This window comes from Pollachius pollachius (assembly GCF_949987615.1).
Source record: "Pollachius pollachius genome assembly, chromosome: 1".
Taxonomy (NCBI): Eukaryota; Metazoa; Chordata; class Actinopteri; order Gadiformes; family Gadidae; genus Pollachius; species Pollachius pollachius.
In genome coordinates this window covers 51,638,063-51,658,564 of record NC_136934.1, presented here as the reverse complement: position 1 = coordinate 51,658,564, position 20,502 = coordinate 51,638,063, and the positions used below count along the sequence as shown (strand labels likewise).

At 45.6% G+C, this 20,502-nt stretch overlaps 2 protein-coding genes across 6 annotated transcripts; one reads left to right on the top strand and one right to left on the bottom strand.

The window, feature by feature from the left end:
• Positions 1–2,865: 2,865 nt before the first annotated feature.
• LOC307078438 (uncharacterized protein) lies at positions 2,866–7,816 on the bottom strand. 4 transcript variants are annotated; one of them, XM_079740245.1, is made up of 5 exons: positions 7,483–7,816; positions 6,958–7,317; positions 6,532–6,864; positions 4,919–6,394; positions 2,866–4,540 (listed from the first exon to the last, which is right to left on the bottom strand). In XM_079740245.1, the coding sequence occupies exons 1-5, from the start codon at positions 7,523–7,525 to the stop codon at positions 4,167–4,169; spliced, it is 2,586 nt and encodes an 861-aa protein (XP_079596371.1). In that variant the 5' UTR covers positions 7,526–7,816; the 3' UTR covers positions 2,866–4,166. The 4 variants fall into 4 exon arrangements, with proteins under 4 accessions (XP_079596371.1, XP_079596372.1, XP_079596373.1 ...); XM_079740246.1 differs by having other exon boundaries at positions 4,919–6,390; positions 6,549–6,864; XM_079740247.1 differs by lacking the exons at positions 6,532–6,864; positions 6,958–7,317; positions 7,483–7,816 and having other exon boundaries at positions 4,919–6,438.
• A 2,030-nt stretch (positions 7,817–9,846) lies between these two features.
• On the top strand, positions 9,847–20,166 carry LOC307078452 (retinoic acid receptor RXR-beta-A-like). 2 transcript variants are annotated; one of them, XM_079740281.1, is made up of 12 exons: positions 9,847–10,037; positions 12,743–12,942; positions 13,704–13,851; positions 14,477–14,656; positions 15,220–15,243; positions 16,037–16,197; positions 16,283–16,412; positions 16,552–16,681; positions 17,538–17,579; positions 17,674–17,765; positions 17,992–18,097; positions 18,379–20,166. In XM_079740281.1, the coding sequence occupies exons 2-12, from the start codon at positions 12,802–12,804 to the stop codon at positions 18,524–18,526; spliced, it is 1,302 nt and encodes a 433-aa protein (XP_079596407.1). In that variant the 5' UTR covers positions 9,847–10,037; positions 12,743–12,801; the 3' UTR covers positions 18,527–20,166. The 2 variants fall into 2 exon arrangements, with proteins under 2 accessions (XP_079596407.1, XP_079596408.1); XM_079740282.1 differs by lacking the exon at positions 9,847–10,037 and adding an exon at positions 10,108–10,230.
• The last annotated feature ends 336 nt before the right edge of the window (positions 20,167–20,502 follow it).

Below are 20,502 nucleotides of genomic sequence, written 5' to 3'. Positions count from 1 at the left end.
TATATATATATATATATATATATATATATATATATATATAGAAAGATTAAATCAGTTGAGAAATGTTATGTTTTCGTATGTGTTTACAGGCCATCCTTGAGCAAAGGCAGTGGCGAAAATATCGACGGTGCAACCGGTGCACCGGGGCCCAGGGGCCGTCAGGGGCACATGGAGGATGTGCCCCTGCTCGGAAGTCCCGTCCAGGATTACAAAATAAATATTTGCACCGGGGCATATCACCATGATGTTACGCCACTGACCAAAGGCCAATATGCCGTCGATGTAGGCCCTATGTGTGGATATGCAGGGCTGATGTAACATTAAACAACGATCCGTATTTCCGTGGGATTATACACTAATTTAAATATATTAATGCGTTTTATAGTTGGAAATGGAAAAAGTGTGTAGTTCATAAAGTGACGCAGCTTTTACTTCTTCGCCACCTACAGAGTTTGTTATGTACGTTCATTCATAAACGCTATGTTATTTTCTATAGACATTTGCCCGAGGGAACCGGGAGCCTCGGAGGCGGGAATTATTCTTCCGAGGTCTACTCATGGTCTACTACGACGAGCCTTTTTCTTTATAGGTCCTTGCTTTTCACCCCCTGGGCTTTGAATGCTAACCACCGCTGGAGGGCGACATAATTCCTTTAGAACCGATTTGAATCCCCCTGCAGCTGCAATCTGCTGCTTTCCTCCGCCTGCTGCTCCTCTTGGGATGACATTCCAAGATCCGCTCATAATATTGAGTAATTTAGTAATATTTGGATATTTTTTTGGGAAAGGCATGAGACTGTTATTACTGCTGTTTACTCAAACATAAAAAAGTTCATGTTGAAAAGTGGTTTAACAAGTGAATCAATTATGAAAAATTATACACTTTGATGAGTAGCCACCGAGTTAAACAACCTTTAATTGCAAAAAAAATATGAAAGATATATAGAATATAAGAAAGCCTCAGGGTAGAACGTGATTGCTGATGGATGGCTGCTCATACCTGTTTTCAGAGGGAAATACACTGTAAATAATTAACCGTGTGGAAACACATTGAGGGTTATAAAAAAGAATCAAATAGGTTATAAACTCAATATCAAAATCTCAGAATTAAAGTTTTTAAGTAAATCAATCATATAATCCAATATGATGCCATTGACCATTGACCCAAATGTATCTTCTTGTATCTAACTGAACTCAGATCTGCACTGATGTTTGTTGTCTGTTTGTGGTCTTTACTGTGTATTTAAGTTTTACTGTGTATTTCTTTTTTTATTATATATTTATATATTTTTATTATATAATACTTTTATATATTATTATATATTATATATTATATTATATATTCGATAACTATGTGTGCACTTTTAATGAGCTGCTCATTGCATTCCGTTGTACTTTGTATAATGACATTAAAGCTTTCTATCTATCTATCTATCTATCTATCTATCTATCTATCTATCTATCTATCTATCTATCTATCTATCTATCTATCTATCTATCTATCTATCTATCTATCTATCTATCTATCTATCTATCTATCTAAAATGTAACCTAGTGATGAATACCTATTGATGCAGACCCTGGGTTGATTAACCAAGTGTTATGGAGACTAGATGTCTTTAGTTTAGTCTAGCATAAATCCCATCACTTTATGCTTTTCCATGAAATCCATCCCTTGAAGAGGATTCATCTGGATCTGTTTAGCAGCAGCCGAGCGTTAGATGTCCATGCACAACTCCTGGTTTCAGAGACACAAGAATTGCGTTTGGACAATCAACCCTAGACTCTGAGTTCCACCCATGTGAGGAGGGTCCGCCGGACAGAGGTCCTGGAGAGGAAACCACAAAGACACATGAAGTTATGCACCATATATACACTATTACATATGGTATGTATCTATCTACCTTTTGGCAAAGCAGATATATACATTTGCATCATTGCACAAATCTAGGTGAATGAAAATCAATGAAATAATAAGTTATGTTAAAGCAGTACAAAAGCAGTACAATACACAAAATGCACAATAAGATTACATTTGTTTTGTAAGAAAATTATCTTAGTTTTTGTTATGCTAGTGAACTGTTGAATATTATTTTGAGAAATAAATGTACATGAAAAAACCTTAAACATTTGGTTTGCAAAAAAAACAAAACTATTTACAAAAACTATTTTGTAAAATTTATGACTAAAACCATACACACCAAAAACCTACTTTGAATAAAAAGGTTCTTACCGCAGAAAGGTTGATAATCCCAAAGGGGTTTTCATTTGCCAAAAACTGTTGATCTATCTATAAACCATTCATTCCCAAACCCTAGGTTAAGAAAGGCTAGGAGACTTGGGTTGTTTAGATCCAGTGATGGACGTCCGTCCGGGTCGGCTGCTGGCTGCTGACTGCCGTCTGTGTGTGTGTGTCCCTTCTTCCCTCTGTCCATCTCATTTCATGGAGGACTGGGGTAACCTAAGAGACAGAGGCTCAATGGAGAAAATCTGCTTTGGCTGCAATTAAGTGTGAGAGTGAAGGAGGCGGGGGGCGGTGACAGCATGGGCAGGGCCTCGCACGCAGAGGGGCATGGCAGGTGAACAGAGATGGGGTTCCATCATGTGGTATTAAGGATTTAAGGAAGAAAATACACCTTAATAATGGGTCTACTTGTGTTGTGTTTAATTCATTTGTTTGAATCGCTTGGATAAATAAAAGATAACATTTGCAGGATGAAAAAAAGTAGGAGGAATTTTACTTTAGGCGTGAATGCATCATGTAAGATTGTAGCTCTAAAGGATGTTTCTCAGGCCAGACATGAACACGCATGCAGCTAACACTTCACGCTGTTTACCATCTCTGCTGTTTATATCTTTTGTTTGTTGGTTTTCATAAATATTTAATCATGTTAAAAACCTGACAATAATTCATCAGACTATATTATTATCAGGCTGCTAATCTGAGCTCCATACTGTAAAGAGAACCACATCTGATTTGGGATTAGGCCAAATTAGAGCGCATTACACCCATCCCAGTGGAGCTGAATCCTAATCTCAGGGGATATGCAAGGGAGTGACCACCGTGTTGCTATGGAGAGCAGGCCACAAAAGGGTGTGGCGTGGGAATGTACCCAGGGGTCAGGAGTAAGGGGACAGAGGTCAGAGGTCAGAGGCAGCTGGACAGCACACAAGAGGAGAGGATGGTGAGAAAAGGAGGAGGGGCCAGAAAGGGGACATTAACATTGAACTGACCGATGCTTTCAGGGGAAGCGATCACTAAGCTATGAAACATGTCTAATGGTCCATGCTGATGGACACGCCTCACACTGCAGCTCTGGAACGGCAGGCTCGCCGATGCGCATGGGCTTGCATGGATTTAGAGACTTCTATTATCGTACACATTTTTTACCAAAAACCTTCATTAAAGATAATCCAATATTTGAGTCAAAATGAAAGAGCAATGAAACTGCTGTCAATTGAAATAATTGGTTTAGTGGAATGGAACGATGGATTATTTTAAAAGGCTTCCATTATTAAAACCCTACACTGATCCGTTCATCCTTTCACAGGACAATATTTAGCACATTTTCATGGATGAGTTTGCCAAAAAACAGTAATAGTTGAATTAAATAAACAGTATTAGCACAAGAAATCCCTAACAAACCGAACAATTGGCTGAATGGTTCTCGTAACGTTGGTTCTCCTCTGATGTGGCGACGGAGGAGGAGAGCAGGCCGTGGCCACATGCTGTCTCTGAAGGTCAAGTCAGGGGGCATATCCTGGTGGTCTCAAAAAGATTCTCAGGGTCCAACTTAGGGGGTCAATATGCAAATGTTCACCCCCAAGTGAAAGGCAAAGAGCGGATCAATGTTCTCACATCACTCCTGCTGCCCGTGACTGTGGGGGAACGCCTCCACTCCAAAACGGTTTCATATTCAATAGAATCCAGGGAAACAAAAGAAGCCTGGCCAATAGCCGCATGTGAAGCACCTCAATATGAGGAGGAGAGGAACCACATGAGATGCTGCAGAGCACTTGAATGCATTAATTTCAAATCCAAACGACCAAAACCTTGGCTCTATGTGGAGGTCTTGTGAAGGCCTGATAATTTGAATGAAAACTTTTGGGAATATATATATTTTTTATTATTTACACGTAGATACGACATACACAAGTAAATGAAGATCAGCTCAGGCCCGCTGCGGCCTCAGCGCACGTAAAACAGATGAAGTTGAGTTCTTCCGTGTCGGGTAAGGCCACCCACTGCTGCCCCCTAGTGGCCTCTAGGGCACCTGCCATGCCGCAGTCATACGTCCTCTCAGCCCCGTGGCCCGGGGCCCAGTTCTGATAACAGCCATCGCCCCACTTGATCCAGTACCAGAAGTTGAAGGCGTGGCGAAGCCCGAGCCAGACGTGGGGCGACGTGGCGTTCTCGGCGGCCCGTCCCACGCGGGCCTGAAGCTCCCGGCTGTGGACAGAGACCAGGGCAGTGTGGTGGGTCCTGCAGTAGCTCCACGCCTCCATCCACGACATGTTCTTCTGAATTAAAATCAAATTTCCTTGAGGAGGGGGGGGAAAACAGAGCAGATGAATTAGTTTATGTTTTAATTGTTCATGAATAGTTGCTGATGTGGATTGCGAAATGTTTTGAATGAATAAAGATAGGCTGAGCAAGAGGCCCACCTGATAAACCTTGACTATTAGCTGTAATAGTGTTATTACTGCTAATAATAATGTTACTTAGTACTATTACTAAGTAGTAGTGGTGCCTAGCAGTGGTGTCAGAGAGGTTGCTCTTGCGTTTCAGGGTAAAAGGTGGCTGACTTGAGGTAAGATTTGATAAAGTTCAATGTGGTGAATTCTACATTGAAGAATTGAATCTGCTCATGCGGACGTTCTGTTGTGAACCAGCCTGCTCGCGGCGGTGGACTGCTTACTGGCTGGTACTGCGGTGTGTGTCGTGACAGTAGAGGCCGACACAGGGCTGGGTGGAACGGTTGTTGGGTCTGTTGGTGGGACTGGGAAAACTGTCTGGGTAGTTATGCTTTGGGTGACTGGTGATGAGAAGATGTGCCCGGCTGTAACAGTCTGTTGGGTGACTGGTGATGAGAGGTTTGCAACAGCAGTCTGTTGGCTGCCTGGTGATGAGAGGTTATCTCCAGGTGTAACTGTCTGTCGGGTGACTGGTGATGAGAGGTTATCTACAGGTGTAACAGTCTGTTGGCTGCCTGGTGATGAGAGGTTATCTCCAGGTGTAACAGTCTGTCGGGTGTCTGGTGATGAGAGGTTATCTCCAGGTGTAACAGTCTGTTGGCTGCCTGGTGATAAGAGGTTATCTCCAGGTGTAACAGTCTGTTGGGTGACTGGTGATGAGAGGTTATCTCCAGGTGTAACAGCAGTCTGTCGGGTGACTGGTGATGAGAGGTTATCTCCAGGTGTAACAGTCTGTTGGCTGCCTGGTGATGAGAGGTTATCTCCAGGTGTAACAGTCTGTCGGGTGACTGGTGATGAGAGGTTATCTCCAGGTGTAACAGCAGTCTGTTGGGTGACTGGTGATGAGAGGTTATCTCCAGGTGTAACAGTCTGTCGGGTGACTGTTGATGAGAGGTTATCTCCAGGTGTAACACTCTGTTGGGTGACTGGTGATGAGAGGTTATCTCCAGGTGTAACAGTCTGTCGGGTGACTGGTGATGAGAGGTTATCTCCAGGTGTAACAGCAGTCTGTTGGGTGACTGGTGATGAGAGGTTATCTCCAGGTGTAACAGTCTGTCGGGTGACTGGTGATGAGAGGTTATCTCCAGGTGTAACAGCAGTCTGTTGGGTGACTGGTGATGAGAGGTTATCTCCAGGTGTAACAGTCTGTCGGGTGACTGTTGATGAGAGGTTATCTCCAGGTGTAACAGTCTGTTGGGTGACTGGTGATGAGAGGTTATCTCCAGGTGTAACAGTCTCTCGGGTGACTGGTGATGAGAGGTTATCTCCAGGTGTAACAGCAGTCTGTTGGGTGACTGGTGATGAGAGGTTATCTCCAGGTGTAACAGTCTGTCGGGTGACTGGTGATGAGAGGTTATCTCCAGGTGTAACAGCAGTCTGTTGGGTGACTGGTGATGAGAGGATGTCTCCAGGTGTAACAGTCTGTCGGGTGACTGGTGATGAGAGGTTATCTCCAGGTGTAACAGCAGTCTGTTGGGTGACTGGTGATGAGAGGATGTCTCCAGGTGTAACAGTCTGTCGGGTGACTGGTGATGAGAGGTTATCTCCAGGTGTAACAGCAGTCTGTTGGGTGACTGGTGATGAGAGGATGTCTCCAGGTGTAACAGCAGTCTGTTGGGTGACTGGTGATGAGAGGATGTCTCCAGGTGTAACAGCAGTCTGTTGGGTGACTGGTGAAGGCCTGGGGTTTACTTTCCTTGCTGTGGGAGGATGAAGATGCAAGACATTAAGAAGACGATGGTGGTTTTAACTGATCCTTTAAATGTCACTGAATCATAAACGATCTCCATAAATGAGTAGTGCATTCATTATTCTACTTCCATCCACGTGTTCTCACCCCCCTGACAAATGAACTTGCGATTGTTTTGGCATTTAAGGTCATTCCATTTTCCACCATCCCTCCAAACAGCCACCACACAGTTCTGGTCGTTGATGTTGGGTTGGTTGGTCTTCCAGAGGCGGAACGAGGAGCCGTCTCCGTCGGACCACCTCCAGGGGTCTTTGAAGAGGCCAATCCACACAGGGGCCTCTGTGAGGCCCTCCTGCACAGCGATGTTGTCCGCTGCAGACTGGACGCTTACCAGCTCCCTGGACAGTCCCCGGCAGTGGTCCTGGGACCTGCGCCACGACTTCTTACTGGTCACAAACACGGGGCCGTGTGTGTCGTTACCTACAGATATAAATGTTATGGTGAATTGATATGCAGGTGCAACACTGCCTGTTTACACACAGGGTCATTTTGGCTAAGTAGAATATGACTAACCTCCACAAACAAAGCCTCTTCTGGTGTCACATCCGCTCTCCAACCACCGCCCATCGGAGTTCATCGCTCCACAGCTCTCTGGGGTCGTACCGTTGGGCTCTCCTTCCTCCCAGTTCAGAAAGACCAGCTTGTGGTCAGGCCTGGCCCAGTACCATGTGGCAGTGTCTACCAGCCGCAGTCCTATCCAGGTTCTGACGATACCGTCTGGAACTACGGCCGCCAAGCTCAGCACATCTGAAGAGTTACCGACGGTCGCCAAATCACTGAACTCCTCTCGACAAAAATTCTGTGCACTCGAATAGTTCATTAAAATATTAACAAAGTGAAATTCTGCAGAGCTGATTTTGAAGGAACAAAAACCTGTGAATGTACAGTAAAATACATATAAATTACATGGAGTACATTTAATGAATCACAGTTATAACAGAGGACATTAAATTACAATAGATATGTTAAAATGAGAAGTAATGAAAATGACTTTTTACAGAAAGTGAGAGTAGTCACATAGAATAGACATATACGAACCAGATATGAACAAAAAGGCCACCGCTATAATTCCTTTCATCATGATGAACCTCAGCCCTTTGTGGTAATTCCATTAAAGAACAAAACAGACAATAACTAACCAGCAACACCCTGAACAACCTCATGTGTTGTTCTGTGGTTAGATCCTGTGTTAGAGCAAGGAAAAAAGCGCCGAGGAGAGAGACAGGTCTGAGGAAGTCACCTAACCTGTTTGCACCAATAAAGGCCGACTTCAGTGGCCATGAGTTTTGCAAGATCCTTTCACTCAACAACGCACCCACACACTAAGAACACACCGGTTTGAAATCCAGTGTGCCACCTGAAAGATAATAGTTATTCACTGGGCAATGTGTCCCTGATTATACTAGGAAATAAAAGGTTAGGGCGATGAGGAACATAGTTTGTAACAGTCGAAGGTATTCAGGAAGTGGAGAGCCCACATAGTTTTGCATACAGGTCTGTTACAATGCCTATTGTTGCCCACACACAGCTGCTTTTGAATGCGTTTTTTCTCAATAACTTTCCTCCATAAAGAAGGAAAGATTGAGAGCCGTACACTGAGCAGAGAGGTCAAGGAAATCCTAAATGTATTAACTCTAGATGGCAAATGTCCCTGCCTTAAGCCGGCCCGCCTTAACCCGGGCGGTGTGAACACACGCATCCCATTTTGTATCAGTGTACAATCTGAAATTGCAGCAGACTGATGTGAGAAACCAACAAAACACAGCCAGAAGCCCCACCATCTGGCATGGGGACCGACCATGTGACCGACCATGTGACCGACCATGTGACCCGCACCAGCCTGCTGGACTGGGGTACTGGGGCTCAATACAAAACGCAAATGAGGCATTACCAATTATAATGCAAACACATTTAAAACACATACAAGCTTCGGGTCCAATGTTTCCAGAAGCAAGATGAGTACCTAGTGTCACTCTGAGAAACTGTATATACTGTATAACCACATTAAGTTGGGCTTGTTATGCAGTGAGTGCTGCATATGTCTGTTTAGTTGTATGGTGAAAACCTGTATGTGTGCAACTATTTGTAATTGCATAACCCTTGGTATTTGAATAGCTTCCCTCCTCACTATCCTCTAACCCCATTGTGGTGAGCAGTGTGGAGGGGGCTAACCCCAGCAGGGTGAGTGAACACCACATGCGCTGTTGTGTCTTGAAAAGTGCTGAATTATTATTTCCTTTAATACCTTCATCCTTGATTGCAGATGAATTTGACAAAGGTCCATGATGTATGTTTCCATTGCAATACACCTACAGATGTGCATGTTTAGTTCAGTATATGAACAGTCTTGGGGTCACGGGTTGCTCTTCTGCGTTTATAAAAACCTTCTTTAAAGACACTTTAGGATTTCTGCTAACTATTGGCAGTCTGAAATTGAATGAAACGTTGACATCTGCTTTTCAGATGACGAGCCGGTTGTCCCAGTGTTCCCTGATCAACACATAGCACAGCACAGCATCATCAGCCATTTCTGAGATCACGGGTAACAAAGATTAACAAAATGAGGGATATCAAGATTTTTAATACTATGCATATTAATAATAAAATGGTATAGAATAAAATACATCTCATATTCATAATTATATTACATTGCATAGGCTTCTTATGATTATTAGAATTATCTAAAATTAAGTATGGCTATGGGCCATTTGTTTATTGCTGGCATTGTTTAACTGGAAACTGTTGTGCAATAAGTGCTTTACTTCTCTCTGTCATTTACTTACTTCCTCAATAAAAGAATGGAAGCAAGGTAAGCAACATTTCCCCATTAAACTAATGGGAAACGGTCAAAAGCTAAATATTGCTTGTATTTTTTTTTTATTGTAACATGTTAACTATCGGTATGGAACACTGCAAGCAGAACTCTGTGACCAGAACTCCCGCCCCCCACCCCCACGCTACTAGGGGGCGGCGGAGAGACACCGTTGGTACAGAAGTTTCCACACCTCCTTTCTTGTTCATGTAACCCTGAGCAGAACAATATTAATGCCTTTTTAAAATGATACGTTGAAGCCCAACCGGCTGCCACTACCAGCTGTACATCGGTTCACTTTGTCGACAGCAACTTAAACGTAATAATAATTGGGGGCTATATGCCTAAAAATAGTGGATCTAATCCAACTATTGTGTGAGAATATGGTTCTGGTGACCACGGAAATGGTAGACTACAAGCAATATTTGATTTCATAAAAAAATTAAAAATGAATTGATTTATAATAAAATATTATTGCATAAATTTGCTTGTATCAGGGCAGATGGGATGTATCCGAGTGCATAGCCTGCGCATGCGCACTCTGGACCGGAGCCGGACGGAGCAGTGACAGCACAGTCCCGGGAGACATGTTGGCTCTAAGGACACTGGCGGAGAGCCAACATGGCCGCCTTTCAGTGTGTCAACAACAACAGCGTCAAGTTGAAGTGAGCTGGGATTGAATATCGGCCTTTGGCTCTGTCTCCGCGGCCACAGTCTCCGGACCACCAGAAAATAAAATGATTCGCAGTGCGGTTCCCGCGATGTGTTGAGCGTTAACCGGGTAAGCTGCACGCATTTTAAACGATCGCGCTATCCTCCAGCTAATGCTAAGCTAACTGTTAGCAGGACGGACCGAGTCGGGGGAGCACTCGTTCAGCTAGCGGCGCGTTAGCTAGCGGGTTAGCTTTTGAGATAATGTTCGGAATTCCCCGAAGTTGAGACCGTCGATCCCCGGCGTTCGGGATTTGTGAAAGGCAAGTTCGTCTAAAAATCGATAAGAACCGGATTTGTGTTCCGAACCGGCCCACTTCTACGGCGTCATCGAGTAACGCTCAGCCCGGGATGCTAATCCCGCAGATCTCCTCTGGTGAGCGGTAGCTCGCTGCTAATAGCGTTAGCATATTGCTAATAGCATTAGCTTATTGCTTATAGCGTTATCAGCGAAACCAGCGAACACTCCGTGAGTAAGTGTTGATTGCATGTTAGAGGGGTATAGATGGGGTCCACCGGCGGGCTCCTGTGAAGGGTTTGGTACTCGTGTGTGTGATATGAACACATGAATGTATCACAGGATGTATTTATGTACGCAGACCGCGACCATATGCTAACCGTGTCGCGCGTCGACATTTGGACAATATGAACAGATATCAAACATGGTCGTTCACAAACTCCTCCACTCCGTCGTGTCGGCTGTCTGGGACCACGGGGGATTATAGATTATAGATTATTATAGATTATAGACATCGGACCGCAGGAGGAAGTTTGGCCTCAACGCCAGATCAGATTCCTCCGTCCTCAGATCTGCCAGCTCGCATTAAACCGAAGGCAGTTCGCATCAGAGCCTCCGTGGGAGCTGATTGCGTTCAATAGATCACACAGTTTATCTGGGTGGTTTCTGTGTGTTGTGTAAAGGATAAGGTGAGGAGGAGGAGGAGGAGGAGGAGGTGTAAAGGGGGAAGGTGGTGTAGAGGAGGAGTTGGTGATCAAAGTGTTAATCTAGGGGTTCATCCGATTGAAAGTACCGTCTGGTAAAGGGGGCACTGGGCTAACCCACAGCGTTCATACTGAGATTTCCCTCCTATCAGTGTGCAATTATGTTGGCTGCACATCCCTTTTGGATGTTAAATTATTATATTATGTATTGAAGCAATTATTGCGCACATTCTGGTAACGGCTTTAACATAGAGCTGCGATCTAACTGGACGGACATGTAACGTTAAGCTAATGATTTGCAGGATGTTTGTAATGTCATCTGTTCAGATGCCATCTGTGTTGGCATTTGTACATCAAGGAAGTGATACGTCATCCCCCTTCCCCTTTCAGGTCGAGCCTTTACCTTCACAAAAGTATCTAATTTAATCACTCTGTATGATCTACCCAATGGGTAAACAGAAGGCCTTAATTACCCTACAGACACATCCCGAGGTATTGAACAATATGATCAATTATGGCCCATGGCGTCACAATTTGGATTGATATTTACGCACACGGAAAATGGAACCCAGTGTGTTCATTTTAAACTAGGGTTGCACCCCTAGACAGCAAATGTAGGTATCTGCAACTGGTAAACACCAGTCCAATTAATTAATCCAATCATAGGCGTACCGTAACAACATTATACATTGGTCATAATTAATTACTTTAATGGTGCCTTTTCTAAATTACCAAAGGCTTCTAGCCTATAATTGATAGTTATAAATAGATGAGCTACATTATAGGTTAATAAAGATACAGCTACATACAGCTACAAGTTCAAAGCCAGATAATACAAACATGTTTAGGAAATGCCTACATAGTCGAGTATACTCCCACAAACAAAACAAGTCAGGGATTACTCGCATCCTATTATTAATACGTAAATACTAATTATACAGCAGCTACAAATACTGAAATGGCATTGTGAGTCCATTGTTTTTTCCCCCCCAAAAGTAATAATAGATCTCAACTATTTGCTATTTACTGTTCCCAACAGTACACAGGCCTACTGTAGTGCTCATGAAGACATCCCCATGTTCTATAGCCAACCAATGCACCTTTAACCAAAACAATGCATAACAGAGCGGCGGAACTCCTCCCCGACCTTTTGGACGAGCTGTGATAGGATTAAAGACCAGTCGACGACTTGGCATAGCCGTAGGCTCCGTAGAGGAACCCACTGGATTACATCGTTACCTGGGAGATCAGGTTATCTGGAGATTTACAGGGTCTAAATTATGAATATTTTACTTTGAATTCGCAACCTACATTTTTGGTGTCTTCTTCAGGGGAGTGTATGAAAAAAAGATGAGACTCGTACGTGTTTTTGTTGCTTTGACAAACCTAATATTTAATGCATCAAAACCTGTCAATGCATATTTGGCCTATCTTGCAATGTTATATATGCCATATAATTAGCATATATAATCATGTCATATTGTTGTATGTTGCATTTGTAAACGTAGTGGTGTTGACACCCTTGACATGCTAAGCTAATGCTCTCTCCTCCTCGTCTACCCCCCCTCTTGCCTCTCCACCTGGTCTCTCCTCCTTGTCTCGCCTCCTCCTGGTCTCTCGTCTCTGGTCTCTCCTCTCTCCGCCTCCTCTTGTCTCTCCACCTGGTCTCTCCTCCTCCTTGTCTCTCCTCTCGTCTCTCCTCCTCTTGCCTCTCCTCCGTGTCTCTCCTCCTCCTTGTCCCTACTTGTCTCTCCTCCTCCTTGTCTCTCCTCCTCCTTGCCCCTCCTCCTCTTGCCTCTCCTCCTCTCGTCTCTCCTCCTCTCGCCTCCCCAGACCTTGAGATCTCAGACGGGTCCTAGTCGCTCTTCTCTGCACTAGGCAGCCTGATAGCCATGTCCTCACAGCAGCCCAACAGCTCCGCCTCCAACAGTCCCACCTCCATCCTGGGCTCCCCCTTTTCTGTCATCAGCCCCTCTCTGGGCTCTCCGGGCGTCACGTCCTCACTGGGCTTTGGACCTATCAACAGCAGCCAGGTACGTTCCACTGACCAATCATTGACCCCCACACAACCTATTCCTCACACTCTGGGGGTGTTGAATAGAATTGTATTGCCAGGCTAATGTTTAGGTGCCCCAGCCTCTGGATCTAGGGATGAAGAGGTTCCAGACACCATTTTGTTCTGCGCTATGTAATACAAATCAAAAGAAATGCAGGAGAAGGCTTTTTTAAAATACCATTTTACTCTTAACGATTATTTATATGAACGCAATAGATTTCTGGTTCAACTGCCTTCGTTTTCCTAGCGGCTTGGTGAAAACCAGGCCAAAACCTTCAATAAAGAACATTCTTATTCATCTGATGGACACGATGTGTCCACAATTACCCATTTCAGCGCTCTAAATTCAATTCAATTTAATCTGTAATGCCCTTAATCAACACTACAGTCTCAACGGGCTTAACAGGCCAAATATTTATGACACCCAAAGTAATTCTGCATATTTGAATTGTCCACTGACTACCCCATCACCTAAAGCATCCACCTCAGCCGTCCAAGGTGAGCTAAACGCTGACGACGGCCCAAAGTGTCAGTATGTCTTTGCAGGCGCGCCGTGTGTGAGTTGCTAAGTAACACAGCAGCACCACAGTGTTCAACATGTGTTCAAGTGTTCAACAGCCAACCCAGGCCGTTAACCCCCCGATGCCAGCGCTGAGCGTTACCCCGGGATGGGTGGGCCTCAGACCCCGCTCCAGTCATCTGTACCGCCTCTTCCTCTTCCTCCCTCCGTCCGCTCAGATCAACTCGTCGGTGTCCGGGATGCACGCCATCAGCAGCTCGGATGACGTCAAGCCCCCGTTCGGCCTGAGGCCGATGTCCGCCCACAGCCCTGGGATCATGCTGTCCCAGAAGCGCCTGTGTGCCATCTGTGGAGACCGCTCCTCCGGTGAGCCACGGCCTGCGCACCGCCTTCACGTTTCCATTTATCACAAGAGACTTACAATAAGTACATTGGTCAGAAGAAAGAGGAGCAACAATATATCACCGTCAGTACAGGAAGGATGTTCATAGAACCAACAATCACCAGGTAAACTCAAAGATAGATAGCATTATAACAACATACAATAATAGTGTGAACAGTAAGTGCCAGGACGTACAATAAGTGCGTACATTAAGTGGCAGGGCGTACAACATACAATGAGTGTACATTAAGTGCCAGAGTTTACAACATACAATAAGTGCGTACATTAAGTGGCACGCCGTGCAACTTACAATCACTGTGTACATTAAGTTGTAGGACGTACAACATACAATCAGTGTGTAAGAGGGAGGGATGGTGTCTATGCAGAGTCTTGAGTACAGGTTCGGGGGTCGGTCCTGTAACCCAGAGGCTCGGCTCTCACACGCTGCCAGCAGTCCGACCCGGGTTCCCTGTTCAGTAGCTCCATCACAGGCTCTAATGGGAGCGAACACAGACGCGTGATAGAGCTACAGAACGGGGAGCACGGATTCGGCCGGTACACCTGTTTGGTATATCCTGTATCTGAATGTCCCCCCCCCCCCCCCCCCAGGGAAGCACTACGGCGTGTACAGCTGCGAGGGCTGCAAGGGCTTCTTCAAGCGCACGGTGAGGAAGGACCTGAGCTACACCTGCAGGGACAACAAGGAGTGTCTGGTGGACAAGAGGCAGAGGAACCGCTGCCAGTACTGCCGCTACCAGAAGTGCCTGGCCATGGGCATGAAGAGAGAGGGTAGGGACGGACACACACACACACACACACACACACACACACACACACACACACACACACACACACACACACACACACACACACACACACACACACACACACACTACCAGAAGTGCCTTGTCATGGGCATGAAGAGAGGTGGTAGGGACACACACACAACTAGAGCAGACTGCAGTACTTTTTTACACAAAGGAAAACTGCATAGCAGTGCATAACAAATTTGATTGATTACACACAGTGAGGCTGTAAGTTATATTATTTGGTGTTGTATGCATACATACTCCAAAGGGAATGTTCTTTTAGAAGTAGTGCTAAAGAGTGTCTCTCAGAGTGGCGTGGGATTTTTTAGATTGGATTACCGTCGATAATTGAGCAGCTTTGTGAATCATGAAGTCCTGGTCCCACGCAGAAACGCACGTTATTAGATCTCAAATAGATGTTTCCTCTCATGTGATTATTGAAGGTAGGAGTCTCAGATGGTGGCTGGCTGAGGAGAGCTTAATGTTACTAACTACCCATGCTAACCCTCTCCTCTGTTTTCTCCTCTTCTACTCCTCCTGCAGTGGTCCAAGATGAACGTCAGAAATGTAAGGAATTGAGAAAAGCTCTTGGTATGGCTGAAGGTTATACTACAAATGTTATATTACCAATTTACCTGTTGTTGTTGTTGTTGTGTAGACATAGCCTGTATGTATTTGCCAATTTTCCAAAGTATTGGACTGTATTTCAAATTTCCCTCTCCTGTCCTAGTGTTGACCTCTGCTCTCCTGGTTTTGACCTCAGTTGTCTTAGTGTTGACCTCTACTGTCCTAGTGTTGACCTCTACTCTCCTTAGGGTTGACCTCTCCTGAGAGTTGACCTCTCACCTCTGACCTCTCCCCTCTGGGTGCTGACCTCTCCTCTGAGTGCTGACCTCTCCCCTCTTGGTGCTGACCTCTCCCCTCTGGGGGCTGACCTCTCCCCTCTGGGGGCTGACCTCTCCCCTCTGGGTGCTGACCTCTGATCTCTCCTCTCTGGGGGCTGACCTCTCCCCTCTGGGTGCTGACCTCTCCCCTCTGGGTGCTGACCTCTGACCTCTCCCCTCTGGGGGCTGACCTCTCCTCTGAGTGCTGACCTCTCCCCTCTGGGGGCTGACCTCTCCCCTCTGGGTGCTGACCTCTGATCTCTCCTCTCTGGGGGCTGACCTCTCCCCTCTGGGTGCTGACCTCTGACCTCTCCCCTCTGGGGGCTGACCTCTGACCTCTGGGGGCTGACCTCTCCCCTCTGGGGGCTGACCTCTCCCCTCTGGGGGCTGACCTCTCCCCTCTGGGTGCTGACCTCTGACCTCTGGGTGCCGACCTCTCCCTTCTGGGTGCTGACCTCTCCCCCTCCCGTGTGCAGCGGTGCAAGAGGAGCGCCAGAGGAACCGGGAGCGTGAGGGCGAGCTGGAGTGCAGCATGGCGGTGAACGAGGAGATGCCCGTGGAGAAGATCCTGGAGGCGGAGACGGCGGTGGAACAGCGGACGGAGCTGCACTCGGACGGAGGCTCCGCCACCAGCTCTGTGAGTCCCCCCCATTGTCCCCCTTGGCTTTCTCCCCCCCGGGACCCCCCCTCGGTATTTACTGTGGTGCCCCGTGTCGTTGCAGCCCCACGACGCCGTGTCCAACATCTGCCAGACGGCGGACAAGCAGCTGTTCGCCCTGGTGGAGTGGGCCAAGAGGATCCCCCACTTCAGCGAGCTGCCCCTAGACGACCAGGTCATCCTGCTGAGAGCAGGTAACACGCCCAACACCACCCTGACACCTGCACCCAATCCCCCAACACCACCCTAACACCCCCACCCTAACCCCCCCACAGCAGGTATGATTGTGTTATCGGCCCCTCTAACCCCCAAGGCGCTGTCTTGTCCTGCTAGGCTGGAACGAGCTCCTCATCGCCTCCTTCTCCCATCGCTCCATCGCCCTGAAGGACGGAGTCCTGCTGGCCTCTGAGCTGCACAGGGACAACGCCATGCACAGCGCAGGAGTAGCAGCCATCTTCGACAGGTACAGATAACTGTCCTCTCATTGACTGACTGTTGACGACCACTGGATCTCATTGATACTGTATAACGACCACTGGATCTCATTGATACTGTATAACGACCACTGGATCTCATTGATACTGTATAACGACCACTGGATCTCATTGATACTGTATAACGACCACTGGATCTCATTGATACTGTATAACGACCACTGGATCTCATTGATACTGTATAACGACCACTGGATCTCATTGATACTGTATAACGACCTCTGGATCTCATTGATACTGTATAACGACCACTGGATCTCATTGATACTGTATAACGACCACTGGATCTCATTGATACTGTATAATGACCTCTGGATCTCATTGACTGACTGTATAATGACCTCTGGATCTCATTGACTGACTGTATAATGACCTCTGGATCTCATTGACTGACTGTATAACGACCTCTGGATCTCATTGATACTGTATAACGACCACTGGATCTCATTGATACTGTATAACGACCACTGGATCTCATTGATACTGTATAACGACCACTGGATCTCATTGATACTGTATAATGACCTCTGGATCTCATTGACTGACTGTATAATGACCTCTGGATCTCATTGATACTGTATAATGACCTCTGGATCTCATTGACTGACTGTATAACGACCTCTGGATCTCATTGATACTGTATAATGACCTCTGGATCTCATGTACTGACTGTATAATGACCTGGATCTCATGTACTGACTGTATAATGACCTCTGGATCTCATGTACTGCCTGTATAACGACCTCTGGATCTCATTGACTGACTGTATAATGACCTCTGGATCTCATGTACTGACTGTATGATGACCTCTTTGATTTCCTGCAGGGAGAGCATTCAGAGTGCAGAAGTGGGGGCAATATTTGACCGGTAAGGCCCTGTGAAGGGACCCCTGTATTTGTCCTGTGTTCAGGTACTTGGCCCCCGCCCCCCCCTGTTCTCACCTCTCTGTTCCACTCTGCAGGGTTCTCACCGAACTCGTCAGCAAAATGAGAGATATGCAAATGGACAAGACGGAGCTAGGCTGTCTCCGAGCCATCGTCCTCTTTAACCCAGGTAAGATGCTCTTAAACCCAGGTATGAAGCTCTTTAACCAGGTCAGATGAAGCTCTTTAACCCAGGTTTAATATGTAACTATATAATTGTATACGTGCTACTCTCGCCCACATTTTGCTTGCAATCCAGTAGTCTCTGAGCGCTGCAGTTGAGGTTAACCCGTGTGTCAGTAGTCTCTCTGAGCGCTGCAGTAGAGGTTAACCTTCTCTCCCCCTATGTGTCCTAGATGCTAAAGGGCTGTCCAACACCGCTGAGGTGGAGCTCCTCAGGGAGAAGGTCTATGCATCACTGGAAGCCTACTGCAAACAGAAGTACCCCGAACAGCAGGGAAGGTGAGAGACCAGACACCGCCTAGCGCAACCACGCAGCAGTCCTGCAGATGGAAAGGATGCATATGCTGCAGCGCACGCACGCACACTCAGAAACAGACACACAGACGTACACACAGACAAGCGTGCACCTACATTCAGAAACAGACGCACGCGCACGTACACTCAGAAACAGACACACAGACAAGCATGCAAGTACATTCAGAAACAGACGCACAGACCGGCCACACACACACCATTTAAAGAAGGTGGTCCAACTAACCGACGGCTCTTCCTCCCTCCAGGTTTGCCAAGCTCCTGCTTCGCCTGCCCGCACTGCGCTCTATTGGCCTGAAGTGCTTGGAGCATCTGTTCTTCTTCAAGCTGATAGGTGACACACCCATCGACACGTTCCTCATGGAGATGCTTGAAGCGCCCCACCAGTTATCTTAGGAGGGAGGAGGTTCAGACAGGCTTTTGGGTGGAGCTGGAGTGGGACTGCACTTTTATTCTTTTTTTGTTTTGTGGATTTAATAATTTGTCTCACTGCTGTCTGTGTCGGCCTATTTTAGTGCCTCGCAGACGAGCTTTCTAGACCAAACGATCTATGAGCTGGTGTGGGGAACACCAGCGTACCGTACATTGAAGTACTGCTCATATTAGGACATCGTCAGTACTGGTGCTATATATTGAAAAAAAAGATTTCGGAAGTAATTGATGTAAAATGTCTTTTTTAAAATTGAAAAGATTTTGTTCCTTTACCGGAGCTAAAATGTTGGTATCCATTTTTATAACTATGCTTTTTAGAATCCCCAAATGATAAGCTTCAGTTTTTAATTCCATGGTCTTCAAAACCTGTTTTTAAAAGTAAGGTTGAGATCATGGGTATGCAATAAAGATGTAGTTTTCCCCCTTTTTCACAATTTGTAATTCAAATCAGAACTTGAGTGGGGGGGGGGGGGGGGGTAATTTTTTCCTGTCTAATCTCAGTAAAGTACTGACCTTACTGTACCAAACACTCTGTGTACTGTGTCTAAACATAGCGCCTCGTGGATTTGATTCTGAGATGAGAAACGCGTAACATCGTGGCAGTAAACCTTGAGGCCACACGGAACGAGGCCAGGCTAGTGTGGAGCTAGCTTTATTCACTAGGGTTCCTTTTTTGTTGTTTTTTGCGCTTTTTTTGTAAATCTAATCACTTTGCAGTTAATGCATAGACTGCACTGCACACTTGCTATATGCTATTTTTAAAACATACTATTTTCGAATGATTGGCCAAAAAATGGTCAGGTTTTGTACATGGTGCTATTCCAGATTCACTCATTCGGTGAGGCCATTCACTCAACGACAAACATAAATTATGCAAGAAATTAAATTCCCTCAAATTTCTAATTGAGCAATTGAACCTGAACCCTGCATCACGCATCCCTCCAGCCCGCCTTCAGGGGTTTTACTAAGTAAATCATCGTCTGGTGGAAAGGGAAAATTTCAATTTGTAATTTATATACAATTCTATGGTACTGTGCAAAAATTGTTCAGGGAAAAAATGCTCTATATGAATAGATTTGGATAATGTGGTCAGGAGATACAAATTGTTATTATTGATATTTTCCCTGGTTTAGTTTCCAACTATTATTAGGCAGAATGTGTCTTAGGTTGCACTGGATTTTCTAAGACTCGTTCAGCATTGCAATTTCTGTTTGGCTTTTTCCCTTTTTATTTTGGTGCTCTTTAGTTCTATTTCCCTCCCCTCAGAGTTATTAGTTAATGTCTTCTTCATCTTGCTGTCTTGTGCATTGTTTATTAAAAGGCAAATACCCGAATCACAACTACAGATCCATAGATCTCCACCACCACGATACTTCTGTTTGATTGACTGTCTGTGAAGCTCAGATCAAGTGGATTATTGTCATTGGCTTCTGTACATGCTCGATTGGCGTTTGATCTCCTCGATCGGCAGACGTTTGATCAGATCGATCGGCAGACGTCAGTTCGGCTTGATCGACAGACGTAAGACCGGATCGATCAGAAGCATTAGATCGGTTTCTTGCAGCATGGGTTGTTTGGGTTCAAAAATAAAAATGAAAGGCAGATCTGTTTGTTCCCGGACTCTTTTTTTTTTTTCTGTTTTTAATTAAACTAATGTGTTATTGAATGCTTGTTTTTTTTTTTTCTTGTAAATTTTTCTCTCTGCCCTGAAAAACTAATCTTTCCAATCCACTAGCAAATAAAAAGCCAGATGACTGCGGTCTGTCTGTACTATAGGACTGATGTATTTCCTGTACAGGTCAGCCAGAGCTGCACCCTTCTTGTATTGAGACGTCCGCTAATTGACCGGTCACACAGGAGGTTCCTATAGCACATACACATGGTTGGGGAAGTGAAAGGGGACCGGTCTGCTGTATGCGCAACAGTGCCACCGTAAGGAG